The sequence below is a fragment of the Ovis canadensis genome, chromosome 19, assembly GCF_042477335.2.
Source record: "Ovis canadensis isolate MfBH-ARS-UI-01 breed Bighorn chromosome 19, ARS-UI_OviCan_v2, whole genome shotgun sequence".
NCBI classification, from domain to species: Eukaryota; Metazoa; Chordata; class Mammalia; order Artiodactyla; family Bovidae; genus Ovis; species Ovis canadensis.
In genome coordinates this window covers 57,510,788-57,525,646 of record NC_091263.1, presented here as the reverse complement: position 1 = coordinate 57,525,646, position 14,859 = coordinate 57,510,788, and the positions used below count along the sequence as shown (strand labels likewise).

General features: G+C 50.4%; 1 protein-coding gene across 12 annotated transcripts in view; it reads right to left on the bottom strand.

Annotated features, from left to right (window-relative positions):
- The window catches only part of FAM107A (family with sequence similarity 107 member A), a 36,425-nt gene extending 21,892 nt beyond the window's left edge, over positions 1 to 14,533 (bottom strand). Inside the window, exon 1 of one of the 12 annotated variants that reach the window (XM_069560539.1) lies at positions 14,071 to 14,533. In XM_069560539.1, the coding sequence (XP_069416640.1) occupies positions 14,071 to 14,149 (79 nt within the window). In that variant the 5' untranslated portion in view covers positions 14,150 to 14,533. Of the gene's footprint in view, positions 1 to 517; positions 898 to 951; positions 1,370 to 8,474; positions 8,589 to 10,531 lie in introns of those variants that run through there. The other 11 variants (XM_069560540.1, XM_069560548.1, XM_069560549.1 and 8 more) reach the window with 11 other exon arrangements.
- Between the last annotated feature and the right edge of the window lie 326 nt (positions 14,534 to 14,859).

Genomic DNA, 14,859 nt, shown 5'->3' with positions numbered 1-14,859 from the left:
CTCCCCCAACCAAACTGGCTCAAGACAAACTTCCTCAGCATTCTGCTTGCGTCTCCCGTGACCTCGTTTGTGAGATGGTCTGGTGGGCACACAGGGTTTCGAATCAGTTCCATAGCAGAGGCCAGGGCTGGACGTGGAAGGTCCTTAGCGAGGGGGGTGGAGAGTCCTGTGCAGTTGATCAAGGCGCAGTGTCGGCCCACCAGTGGCATGATGCCAGCCACCCCACTTGACCAGTGCCTCTGGCGGGGGGATCCTGGCAGGACTTACCACCAGTGGGGCGAAGAGCCACTCAGCGTCCAAGCTGGCCAGAGATGCAGGTACCGGGGCTGCCCCACAGCGGGGAAACCGCTGGGTTTAGCAGCAGTTCAGAAAAGTGACGCACCCGACCCCATAGCCCCCTGATTCCTGGCCCAGTACCAGCCTTGCCTCACACTGCAAAGTGCTGAAGCCAAACCCAGGTGGGCAACGCACGGCCGTGCCCTCACCCTGTGCCACGAGCTGCGCGCAGCGGCCGCACCTCATGAAATCCTTACGACGGACTGAGGAGGTGGTGCTCTTGAGACCCCTTTGTGCCAATGAAGACACTGAGGCTGAGGGGTCTTTCCCAGATCACACGGCCAGCAAGTGAAGGCTCCGGAGCCTGAGCTGAGCTGTCTGCCTGGGGCCGTCTCGGCTGGCTTCTGACCTGTCAGTTCTCAAGAGAACTACAGCTGCTGCGAGGTCATACCACGCATGAACTCAGAGGCATCTGAGCATTCGGAAGACAGAGATCAGCCAGAGCGGGGCGCGGGGGAGGCTGCATCCGAGCGCTCCCTGCACAGCCTCTCCGAGCCCTTTCCCAAACCCAGGTGCCCAGAGGCACCCGCGTCATCTCGCAGAGTGTGGTACCTGGGCTCCAAGAGCTCTGCCCCCCTGCCGGCCTCCCTGGCGCTGGGAGGCTGCCCTCCTTACCCCGCCACACCCCTTCTTGGCACCGCACCCCAGCTCAGCAGCACGGGGGACAGAAGAGAGCCGGTCTTACTCCTCAGCTGAGCCCGTGTCCTTGGGAAGAGAACTTCCGAGCGCAGCGCTGCTGGTCCTCGCTCCACCAGAGTCCCGGGTGAGCCAGGAGGGGCCGCCTCCACAGGGCGGTTCGTCAAGCCCTGGGGATGAAGAGAGCCAGCGAGGGAGGCGGCTCTGCGTTCCTGTTTATTCTGGTATCATTAGAAAGGAACTGTTACTATAGTAACGGGTATTACACTTGGTGCTCGGCCACTTCCTCCATGCGGAACACTGTGTCCGAGCCCCACTGCCGGGGAGGCAGGCGCAAATAAGTATCGATTTGGTCAGATCGTTGAGGGGCAAGGACACACTAAGCTTTGTTCTGAGCGGCGTGGCTCAGGCACAGGCATTTCCCTTGTTTCTGAAGGAGGGTCAGCCAGAATGCCTTCTGGCACCTCCCTGACCTGGTGGGGGTGGGGGGTGCAGGCTTCCTGCTGCCCGGCGCGACTCCCCAGGGGAAAGCGGCTGTTGGTGCAAAGGAGGGGAAACTAGGCTGCATCAACTCCAGTCACCCACGTACAGGCCAACAACTCCATCCTTGGTGCTTCCTCAGTGCCCTGAACCTCAGTGGGGAGCCACAGGATGGCGCCCAGGGGAGGTGGGTGAGTGGACGCTGACCAGCTCTGGGCCAGACCAGCCCTGGTGTTCGCCCCTGCTCAGCCCGGCATGAGCCCCTTGGGCAGCCGGTCGGCAACCCCTGAGCCTTGGTTTCTGCCTGTCAAGTGTGGAAAACAGCAGTGGTTGAGAAGAAACACAGATGAGCTGACACCGGGAAGCAGGCGGTCAGTGCGCGGCAAGGAGGACTTTTCCTGCGGAGAGAGCTGGACTCGGTGTGAATGGCGTGCAGCGCCGTCCCTGGTGGGGTCTGTGCTCCGAAGGTCTCGTCTCAAGGAGTCAGTGTATGAGTGAAAATAAAGAGCATATGTAGCTACCAAAGGCCAGTGTGGGTGTTTACAGATAACAGGCATTCTCCTAGTTTCACAATCCGCTCGCGTGAAACGTGAGCGTGTTTTCTAGCCTGTGTTGTCATTCCTTAATCCCCTAGTGAGGAAGCTGACCTCCACTTAAACTTGGCCCTCTTCCCACCTCTACTTTCTCGTGAAGAGTCTGGGTGGGTTGGGAAGTGATTAGACCCAGGGCATACATCCAGCATGAATGCCAGCATTAAAAATGCAATTTTGCTTCGGTAAAATATTAGCAAACTGAATCCAACAGTTCATAAAAGGATCATACACTATGATTAAGTTGGATCCATTCCAGGTTCACAAGGATGGGTCAACATATGCAAACTGATCAGTGTGGTACCCCATATCAACAAAGGACAGAAACCATCGGATCACTTCAGTAGAGGCAGAAAAAGCATTTGATCAAATTCAACACGCGTTCATGATGAAAATTCTCAGCGAAGTGGGTACAGAGGGAACATAGCTCAATGATAAAAGCCATCGATGACAAACTCAGCATAATACTCAACAGTGAAAAGCTGAAAGCCCTCCCACTAAAACCTGGAACAAGACAAGGATGCCCACTCTCACCACTTCTATTCAGCATGGTATTGGAAGTCCTAGCCATCACAATCAGGCAAGAAAAAGAAATACAAAGCATCCAAATCAGAAGGGAAGAGGTAAATTCATCACATACAGGTGACATAATATAGATAGCCCTACAGATTCCACACAAAAGGGTCAGAACTGATCAGCTGAACCCATCAAAGTAGCAGGATGCAAGGCGGACATGCAGAAATCTGTTGATTCCTTGCCATTTGCAGGAACATGGACGGACTCAGACATCATCATACCAAGTGAAGTAAATCAGCCAGAGAAGAACTATCGTATGACATCCCTGAGGTGTAGGATCCAAAAAGAAATGATATGAATGAACTTACAGAAACAGACTCACAGACTTAAGAGAATGAACGTTTGGTTGCTGGAGAGAAGGGCAGGGAGGATGGAGGGAAGGGATAGTTAGGGAGTTTGGGATGGACGTGTACACAGGGCTGTGTTTAAACTGGATAATCGACTAGGACCTGCTCAGTGTTATGTGGCTGCCTGGATGGGAGGGGAGTTTGAAGGAGAACCGTCCACAAAGACAGACTCAAAATGGCTTAAAGACTGAAGCACAAAACAGACCCAACATAAAGTACCAAAAAAACTCACAGAAAAGAACATCGGCAAAACGTTCTCTGACATCAATTGTGGCAAGACTGTCTTAGTCTCCCAATGCAAAATAAATAAAAGCAGAATCCAGATTGCGGAAGGTAGGCTATGGAGCTCACCCATCTCCACAAATACATCAGAGATACAAGTGCAGTGACTGGCAGAGAACATCACTGAATGCTGGCCGAAGACCTCTGACCTCTGACCTCCGAAAGGGCAAGAAAACCTTAACCCACACAGAAGGAGCATAAAGTGATATCTTCACAAATGGAACCCTACAAAACAATAAAGAAAGAGTAAACTATTGTTACAAAAACATGGATGTGGAGCCCTGCCCCAGGCCAAGGTGCGAGTCCCTGTACCAAGACCGCAGAAGCGGAGCCCGGAACCAAGGACACCTCCAAAGCTGTTTGAGTCCCTTTGTAACCATTGCCAAAAGCCCCTGATCATCCATGACAAGGTTCCTGACTCAAATTGGCAAATATGCCCACTCCAGTAAATGCTATTAGCCCCCTAACCAATCACCTAATGCTAGCCTTCCAGCAGGAATTTTCTTTGTCTTGAGCCTATAAACTCACAAAATTGGCTGTTAACTCAGGAGAACCGTGGACTCTCCCTGGCCTGTCAGGTCAGCCCGCTGCACTTGCCATGCCCACATTGTCTCTGCTCTTTGTTCCTAATAAATTCACTCCCCTCTGCAATACTGTGTCTGGAAATTCTTTTCCAGCCTGCACTCAGATTGCCCCAACAATGGATGCCTCATGGAAAAAAGGATGTTGAGAGTCAGATGCCACAAGAGAATACATACTCAGTGATTCTATTTATATACATTTCAACACAGAGAACACGTGGTGATTGGAGTCAGAATAGTGGGTACTGATTGCATAGTGTTAATCAGTGTTAATGCAGGTGAATTCCATTTTAAAAAATACATCAAGCTGACCATGTAAGATTTGTGCACTTAACTGTAGGGGTGTTACACTTAAGCAAAAATTTTAATATTTTGGTTTTCACTAATACCTAAACAAACCGGAAGTTCTCTTCAGGCAGGAATAACATCCACGATACAGTGAATTCAATTATAAATACACTGTGCCTTTTTATCTGATGAGAATCACATGAATATTTATGAAAACTCATTTATTTCTAGGACACAAATGATTTCCAACTTCTGTCCTCCATAACTTCCATAGACTAACTTCTGATCATTTTTTAACAAGACACATGCAGTCCAGTGTTTGCTGCAGTACTATTTACAATACCCACAACGTGGAAGAAACCCTGAATGTCCATCATCAGAGGCTAGCAAGGAAAGATCGGAAAGAGAAATTGAGACGATGAAATTGTTTCCCATGGCAACAAAAAGAGAAGAAAGGTCCACTGCCAGAGGAATGGAGAGAGAAGATGTGGTGCATAACACAAGGGACTATTACTCAGCCGTGAAAATAAAGGAACGCCATCTGCAGCCACAGGGGTGGGCCTGGGGACTGTCACACTGAGCGAAGCGAGCCAGACACAGAGGCAGACGTGACGGCACTTTATGGGGTGGAGCCAGAACCACGGTGCAGACAGACCTACAGAACAGAAGCCAAGTCACAAATGTGTAAGACACATTTAGCGGGTGAGGGAGGGATAAATGCAAAGACGAGGATGGAAACGCACACACTAGTATACATAAAACAGATGACCGGTAAAGCCTGCTGTAAAGCACAGGGCACTCTATCAGTGCTCTAATGGCCTAATGGGAAAAGAATCTGAAGAAAAAGGCGGCTCTGGGTTTATGTGCAACTGAGTCACTTTGCTCTACACCTGAAACTAACACAACATTGTAAATCCACTACACTCCAATAATTCAAAAAACACTGTGATTTGCAGCAACATGGATGGTCCTAGAGATTACATACTAACTGGAGTCCGTCAGAGAAAGGCAAATATTATATTGTATCACTTAAATGTGGAATCTGAAAAAATAACACAAATGGACTTACTGACTCTCAGACACAGAAGAAAATTATGGTTACCAAAGGAGGTGGCGGGGAGGGACAGATTTGGAGTACGGGACTAACAGATACACATTACTGTATATAGAATGAATAAACAGCAAAGTTTCACTATATAATACAGGAACGATATTCAGTATCTTGTAATAAGAATGGAAAACTACCTGCAAAAGAATAGATTTATATATGTGTGTATGTATATGCAGTCATATATATATATATATAAAACTGAATCTCAACTGTACACCTGAAACTAACATATTATCTGTTTTTTAATTGGAGTACAGTTGCTTTACAATATTGTGGTAGTTTCTGCTGTACAACAAAGCTAACACAATATTATAAATAAACTCTTAACAAAATGCACTTTGATCCTCTTTGGCCTGTGTTACTCAGGTAACCAACATTTATTGAGTACCTACTGTGTTCCTGCCACTGCTCAGTGCCGGAGGTACAGTATAAAGGAGACCATATCCTTGTGCTCAGGTAACTTGCTTTCAAGGTGCGGTTCAGACCAAAAAATGACACAAACAAGAAAATGTCAAGCTGCAGTGAACATTCTGATGAATGCAAGCCTGGGCAAGATAGAGGGGAAGGCTCGGGACCTCAGGAAGGGTGGAGAGTGGGGATGTGACATTTTCAGGAGGCTGGAGTGGTGGGGAGGAGAGCATCCCAAAGTGAGGACAGGTAGCGCAGAGGCTCCAGGGTAGAATGCAAGGCGGCCACTGGCGTGGAGGCTGGGCGTGAGTGAGCCAGAAGCAAGTGGGGGCAGGCAGCCTGCGTGTCCTGGGAGCTTTGGCCAGACCACCATTCTGGAGCCAGGTCAACTTACAGGGTCCCAGATTTGCCCGTGTTAAACAATCTTCTGGAATCAAGACGCATTCCTTTTATCTCTCCTTCCTAATTGTTTCTTAACGTCCCCGTGAGTGGCGCCTCTCCCAGCTTCCCATCCTGCTGTTGATGAGATCTGTCGCTGGGAGACACTAACCAGGTTCTTGTCCCACCACTCTTCGCTGTCACTGGTCCTCCCCACATGTCCCCTGTGCAGACAACTAGTATTGGTGGTGGCACTTCCCAGGGCCCACAGTGTCCTCTGACAAGTGACGAGCAACACGGATGCTGGGCAGGAGGACCTGCTGAGTGTCTGCTCACCGCCCGGGGCAGAGACACCCCCAGCCCATCTCAGCCCCGGGGAGCTGGCTGCGGCCGTCCAGCCCCACTGTGTGTTCCCTTTATCAGAGGCTTCTGATGGCAGCACCAGAGCAATTGAGAGCCAAGGACAGTCGGGCAGAAAACACCCTCCCCCTCGCCTCCGCCCTCAGGTTGCGTGCCTTTTCCCCAGGCAGTTGGGACCCACCGTACTTCCTCCACTAAAGTGCTTCTTCCAGTCCAGCCTGTGTGCAGACCCCTCAGTCTCTCTCACCGTATCCTGTGCCCGTACCAGCTGCTCAGCCCTACTGCTGACTTGCAGACACCAGAGATGTGGATATCCCTGAACTTGGGACAGCACCGCCTTGCTGTGTGTGTGCACACACGTGTGAGCATGTAACTGTGTGAAGTCAACAGCCACCATTTCCCAAGCCATACCTCATCGGTAAGAAATTATGCTACGTCTTACAATGAGATGCCATCAATACCATATTTATTGATTAACCTAAAGAAACATGTCTACTGCATATTTGGTGAAAAATCAAAGGGCAACATCATACCTAGTCCGATTCCTCTTTTCCCCCTCCAAGATAAAGTTAGTGTGTGCACAGAGAACCGACCTGCAGGCATATACACCCAACTGTTAACAGAGGTCAGCTCTAGACCAACGTACCTCAGATGTCATTACTAGCCTTCACTGGGCACGAGTGTTACAGTCAAACTACTGGGCCAGGTTTCTGGATTTCTGTATTAGAACCTAAGAGGGAGGGGCCTAGGAATCTGGAATTTTAGCAAGTTCCCCTGGGAGTCTGTTTATATTCGAGAGTCTGAGAACCACTATTCTGCAGCATAAAATTATAGGCCTTTCTCTTTTGTCCCAGTATTTCTGTAATGTTTATGCCTGAAAAAAAAAAGCATATATTGCCTTTATTCTCAGAAAAAAAAATCAAGATGAAAACTATGGAAAAAGAGCAACCTTTTCCAACCATAGTTAAAATTCACATCTGGTTCAGTCATGTACATTTTACATACTGAAAAATAGAGGCCTTTTGGTCAAATGAGCCTGTTAAGAGTGTACTCCAGGCAGTGGCCAGATTCAACCCAAGGTGCTACCTCCTGCCTTGGTCTGTGTGGCTTTCCCATTCTCCCATACAGCCAGACTCCAAAATACAGGGGCCTGGGGACTGGAGTTTTTACTCAGTCTCATGGAGGACCTTAGGGGGATTTCACAGGGTGAGCACACCTCTCCCACACTCCCCTTCTTGTCCCTCTGAAATCTGTTTTCTTGGGAAACAAATGAGCTAAAAAGAAGGTGGGTAGTGAAGACCTATCTGAGCCACCAAGGTAGCGTGAGGAACAGTCCGTGGGGTCACAAAGAGTCGGATACAACTGAGTAACTAACACTTTCACTAGTCTAAGGCCAGGAGAGGCAGTCATGAGTGGGAGCTGAGGAATTTTCCTACATCTGTAGCGGGCTGGCGACCCCGTAGACGGCAGCCCACCAGGCTGCCCCGTCCCTGGGATTCTCCAGGCAAGAACACTGGAGTGGGTTGCCATTTCCTTCTCCGATGCATGAAAGTGAAAAGTGAAAGTGAAGTAATAACTCAGTTGTGTCCGACTCTTAGCGACCCCATGGACTGCAGCCCACCAGGCTCCTCCATCCATGGGAGTTTCCAGGCAAGAGTACTGGAGTGGGTTGCCATTGCCTTCTCCAATGCATGAAAGTGAAAAGTGAAAGTCAAGTCGCTCAGTCATGTCCGACTCTTCGAGACCCCATGGACTGCAGCCTACCAGGCTCCTCTGGGATTTTCCATGGGATTTTCCAGGCAAGACTACTGGAGCAGGTTGCCATTGCTTGCACTAAAAACTCCAAAAACCCCCTTTCCTTTGATTTTTTTGACCCCCACCCCCACCCCCAAGCAGACAGACGTCTGGAACAGCTTATCTGAGCCCACAAACACCAGACAAGAAGTTTCCATGGCAACTGCAAACTTCCTCAGCTCTGTATTCAGTCTAAATCGCCAAGGCCCCCTTTCAAGGCCTCAGTGAGGTGTCTGAGAAGCCACCCACAGAACAGCCTTAGGATCCAACCTCCCCCCGACGCACCCCCACCACCCTGACCCCCAACCTGCTCCGCTGAAAGGACATGGCAGCAGAAGCTGTACTGGCAGAAAAGCTTGTCATGGGATCCCTGGAGAGATTATAAAAGGAATGAGAGTCGCCTTTACAACAAGTTTGAACCAGGAAGAATGTACCCTGTGGAGGGACTGAAGCATGAAAACAGGAAAGCGGGAGGGAGGGGGAAGAACTGAGGGGCTTGTTTCAGAAAGCTGGCTCTCAACCCAGCCGCAGTTAGGCGTGCTGAATCTGGTCTCTTAGCTGCAGAAGGACCCGGAGGGACCCCGGACCTCCAGCATATTTTAACTCACTTGCAGCCAGACAAAATACGGACAGTGGACTCAGATACCAGAGAGGGGATGTGAGAGTGTGTGTCTGTGTGTCGAGGGGAACCAGGACAGACCACGGGTTATCAAGCCAAGCAAACTTCCATGATGCCTGGCAATGGGGCTGCCAAGTGTATGATAGCCAACAAAAATGCAGCATCCCAACATGTGTAAATCAATGAAGTTAGAACATACCCTCAGACCATGCACAAAAATGAACTCAAAATGGCTTAAAGACTTAAACCTAAGACACGATACCATAAAACTCTTTGGAGAGATCACAGGCAAAAACATTCTCTGACAGAAGTAGTACCAATGTTGTCTTAAGGTCAGTTTCCCAAAGCAATAGAAATTAAGGGGGGGTGGGGAGACGAAGCTAATTAAAAGCTTTTCGGAAGCAAAGGAAACCATTTAAAAAAAAAGCAGAAAAAAAACAACCTACAGAATGGGAGAAAATATTTGCAAGTGATGTAACTGACAAGGACTTAATCTCCAAAATATGCAAACAGCTCACACAACTCAACAACAATAAACAGCCCAGCTGAAAAATGGGCAGAAAATCAAAGACGGGCCCCCAACTCCCAGGCCTCGGACCTGTAGGGACCGGGTTGCACCTCAGGAGGGTGAGCAGCAGGCTGATCAAGTGAAGCTTCATCTGCCCCTCCCTATAGCTCACATTACTGCCTGAACAGTTCCTCCCCTACCCATGGAAAAACTGTCTTCCACAAAACCGGCCCCTCATGCCAAAAAGGCTGGGGACTGCTAAGCTAAGACATTTCTCCAAAGATGACATACGGATGACCAGTAGGCACATGAAAGATGCTCAGCATCACTAATTATTAGAGACACGCAAATCAAACTACCATGAGGTATCACCTCGCACTGATCATAATGGCTGTCATTAAAAAGTCTGTAAATAACAAATGCTGGCGAGGATGTCGAGAAAAGAGAATCCTACACTGAGTGGGAATATAAGTTGATGTAGCCACTGTGGAAAACAGTATGGAGATTCCTCAGAAAACTAAAAATAGAATTACCATGTGATCCAGCAACCCCACTCCTGGGCATATATCCAGACAAAGCTATAATTCAAAAAGATACATGCACCCCTGTGTTCATAGCAGCACTATTCATGACAGCCAAGACATGAAAATGCCCATCCACAGATGAACAGATGAAGAAGATGCGGTACGTATATGCGATGGAATACTACTCGGCCATAAAAAAGAAAGCAAGCATGCCGTCTGCAGCAGCACAGCTGCAACTAGAGATCAGCACACGAGGTGAAGTCAGTCAGAGGGAGAAAGACAAGCACCGCACGGTGTCACTTGCATGTGGAATCGAAACTGTGACACAGACGAACGTGTCTACAAAACAGACACAGACCCACACAGAGACCAGACCTACAGCTGCCAAGCGGGAGGGCTGGAGGGCGCGTGACCAGCTGGGAGCTGGGGTCACCAGATGCAAACCGTTACATATGGAATGGATGAACAATGAGGTCCTACTCTATAGCCCAGGGAACTGTATCCAATCTCCTGGGATAAACCATAATGGAAAATAATTTTTTTAAAAAGGAATGTATATATGTGTAAAAAAAAAGACAAAAAACCCATACAGCAGGTCCAGTTAAATTTGAATTTCAGATTAGCAAACCCATACAATATTTGGGACATATTTGCACTAAAATATTATTCATTGTGTATCTGAGATTCAAATGTAACCATTTTAACTATTTTACCTGGCAGCCTTGCTTGGCAGGCAGCAGTGAAGACGATGACCATCATCTGGGTGCAGAGAAGCACAGATGCTGACATCCATGGGCATCTGGGAAGGTGTCCCTCCGTCCATGCCGCAGAGACGCTGCCCTGCCTCGCAGGAACCTGGGCTGAGCTCCAGGCAGGAGAAGAGCCTCAGGTGGACCCTTACTCCAGCACTGCCTCACTTACCAGGCATGGCCAAGCATAAGTTGTTCCCCACAGGTGACCCTTTCCAGCTCAGTGGTTAAGAACATGGGCCCTGGTGTTGACCCAGATACCAATCCTGGCTCCACTGTTGGGCAGCTCGGTGACCTTCAACTTTCTGCTTCCCCATCTCTAAACTGGGGCAGACGTTCTTTGGGGGAATAAGGGGGGCATGGCACAGGAACCGCTGCACACGGCACCTGCCATAGCGGCAGGCTTCCAGAGTGGTAGCTCTCATCTCAACTAGCCCACTTAGAAACAGGAAGATAGAAGATATTTATGCAAGTGAAGAAAGATGGGATTAAAACTAGAGTCTGTAAAGCTCAGCAACATGAAGCTCACAACCACACACAAATCTCACACAGCGAAGACCAGGAGACTGCCCCTAGATTGCCAGCGGCTGCTTTACAGCTAGTGGGATTGTGGGTGAGCCTTCCCCGTCCTCATTCTTGATTTTCCAGAATATCCGTGATGAGCCTCTTTTACTCTAATACTGAGAAATTATTTTCAAATAATTTGACATGAGACATTTTCTATAAGTATTACATTACTTGAGGCTGGTGTAAATGAAAATGGGTTTGATCCTATCATACCGGTCCTCGGTGGCGGGGGTGGGGGGGGTGCTTCTAACAGGAGGGGGCTCTTGCCTCTTTCACTCAATGGCCCAGTTGGCTCCTCACCCCCAACCCTTATGTCTTCCTTGTGGGATACGGCTAGAGCAGTGGCCCCGGAGGCACATGGCCCTGGGTTAGAATCTCAGCTCCCACCCTTGACTGGCTGTGTGACCCTAGACAAGTCATGTTACCTTCTGAGCCTCAGTTCCCTCATGTTTAAAATAGAGCTTAATACCACTTACCTCCCTGAAAGGAGGGACTTCTCTGTGTATCAGCACATGCCTGGGCCTTTCACAGGGCCTAGTGTATAACAGTGGTCAGTACACACTAGCTGAGTGAATCAATGAAGTTGATGACGGCAATCTACAGCATTTGGCAGAGAGTGGCAATAGCTAGTGACCAGCAATCATTTAGGGCTTCCCAGATGATGCTAGTCGGAGAAGGCAATGGCACCCCACTCCACTACTCTTGCCTGGAAAATCCCATGGATGGAGGAGCCTGGAAGGCTGCGGTCCATGGGGTCGCTGAGGGTCGCACACGGCTGAGTGAGTTCACTTTCACTTTCATGCATTGGAGAAGGAACTGGCAACCCACCCCAGTGTTCTTGCCTGGAGAATCCCAGGGATGGGGGAGCCCGGTGGGCTGCCGTCTGTGGGGTCGCACAGTTGGACACGACTGAAGTGACTTAGCAGCAGATGATGCTAGTGGTAACCAACCTGACTGCCAGTGTAAGAGACACAAGAGACGGGAGTTCAGTCCTTTGGGTCAGGAAGATCCCTTGGAAGAGGAAATGGCAACCGGCTGCAGGACTCTTGCCTGGGAAATCCCATGGACAGAGGGGCCTGGCGGGCTACAGTCCAGGGGCTTGCTCAGACACGACTGAGCAAACACACACACAGCAGTCATTCAGCATGACGACTGTTCTGAGATGTGCAGACTTGGCGTAGATGCACCAAAGTTTGAGTGTGTTTTCTACACATTAGTGGGATAGAAAAGTTCCCCTGGCGGGACCATGGTCATGCTGCGTAAGCTCTGGAGCCTCAGTCTCCTCATCTACTAAATGGGGATAACAGCTGTGACTTCGTAGGGCTGTGAAGACAGTCAGTGGCACAGTGCCTAACGCGGTGCAAGTGCTCCCTCTGTGAGGCCCGCGGACCCGCCTCTGCTCCCTCCCTTACAGCTCTGACTTACTGGGCATTTGTGGCCCCAGGACGACTCTGGCATGTCTGCCCATGTCTGCCACTCTGGATATATGTCCAGGAGAAAAATGTTCCTGTTTGAGTGAGGCTCATAGCTGTGGTTCCAGGTTAGAGAATACAAGATCTTCAGATTAGAGCTACCCTCTCCTCACCTTAGTGAGCAGGCAGGAACTGGATAGAGGCCCTTCGGAATAGGTGTCTTGTACGGAAATCCCTGGAGCTGAGGTTTGCAATCAGCTTCTTCCAATTTCTGAGATCGCTTTCTTCCTGCTCTGGGTTCAGCCAGATTTAAGGTACCCACCCCTGGGCCCCTCCACCCCCCTTCCGGAAGGCGCCGCAGACCTTGGCCAGACCGTGCTTCTGGACTCAGAGAACCGTTGTTTCAAAGTTCCCAAGCAGTAACTCCGCGGCGACATCTCCCCGGGGCGGGGCCCATCTAAGTAGGAAACGCTCAGTCCCGAGCAGACTCCGTGAGGGCACGGGGCAAGCCCCGCTGCTGCGGACACGCACCCACCGTCCACCGTTCTGCTCGCCATGCTTTCCGCTGCAGGGCTGGGCGCCCAGGACTACCGGGTGGGGGTGGGCTCCTTGCCCAAGGCAGAGGGTAGCTGCCTCGGGAGCCTAAGTCCCTTCACATTTTCTTCTCGCCTGGCTGGCAGGGAGCCGACTGGGGACCGATTTTCACCTCCTCTGAACCCCTGTCTCCAAGCACTAAGTTAGGAATGAAACACCCTAGACTCTTACTGCGGGAGTTCTTTTTCTTTCCACATCCTTGTATTTTCCAAATTATTTTCACACTGACCCTATATTACATTTACTTTATTTTCCTAAAGTAAAAAAAAAAACAAAAAACTATCGTCCTAAGTAGAAAAGCAGTATGTGTTTACTGCAAATGACAAAAAGACAGAAAAAAACACCCACCCTCGAATCCTCAAAAACAACCATCATGTGTTTCTTTCCAAGTCATTTTCTCCTTTAAATGTGTACATCTAGAAAACTGGTTCCTCGCCTTCCTGGAACATGTCCTCGCCGTCCCCCCCGCGCCCCCCCTCCCGCCCCTCACTCACACACACACTTTGCCCTCACAGAACAGTGGAAGCCCTTCCCTAGCTGGCGCGTGCTGCTTTCGGCTGCCAGTCTTGCCCATATCCGTTCTCCCATGCCCACCAATGCCTTCCCGCGCTTGTGCGAGTGCAGGAATTTTGTAGTTATCTAACGGTGAGTGTCTGTGTATATTTGTGTGCGCGCGCACCACAGGATTGTATAAAAGGATAAAGCAATATATCTGAGAGTAGATCCCCAAAAGAACGAATGTAGGGAGGAAAGGAATGAAAGGAAAACAAAAGTGATTAAAAAGAATGAAAGGCGGGAGGCAAGAAGGGAAGCACAGCAGTGAAGGACCGAGGCGCCCTGCCTGCTAGCCGGAGGCTGAGCGCAGCGCCCGCGGGGCCCTCCTCGCGCTCTCCCGGAGGCGGGGGGCCGGGGAGACTTGCCGCCACTTACCGGACCGGAGCAGCACCGCCCGGTAGAGCCCGGTGGCCTCAGTGGGCCCCCGCACCCGCTCTCCCAGCCTCTGCGCCATGCACCCGTGCGCTGGATAGCGGAGCTGGGGCCGCAGGCTGGGAGCGCACCGCGGAGCGCAGTCCTCCGCCGGAGCGCCTTCACAACCGTGACTTGCCCGAGACCCAAACCCCGCCGCAGATCAGGTTACACAGGGCAGGCGCGCCAGGCCCTGAGGCGCCCGCGGGGGAGGGACAGGAGGCCGGGGCCAGGCCGGTATCTCTGCCCAGGCTGGGCACGGGCAAGCCTCTGGCGTGAGGACTGCTGGCTTCACGGTTCCAGGGCCAAGGCGAGAACCCTGAGTCCTGATTTCCAGCCTGGCCTCCTACCTACTCTTCTCTGTTTCCCCGGCTGCTGGCCTTGCTGAATGGTGCAAGCAGGTGTGGGGTTCTGGAGTGCCATCTCTGGGATCAGGTCCGGTGCCACTAATTCATAGCTGTGTGACCCCACGATTCGGTTATCTAACCTCACAGAGCCTCAGTTTTCTCATCTGTAAAATGGGGATATCCATAGAATTCATCTCTCAGGGTTGTGAGGGTAACCAACACATTTTCACTGTCTTAGAACAGTGGGTAGCACAGAAAAATGCAATGTATTGTTTTTATTTTTTGTTTGTTTTTTTTCCAGTGTTCCAAGGCATCCTGGGGTGGGTGACACTGAGAAGCGGGGGCTTCACTGACGGAAGTAAGTTGTGGTGAGAGGCCCCTGGGATCCCACCAGACTTCCTGCTCT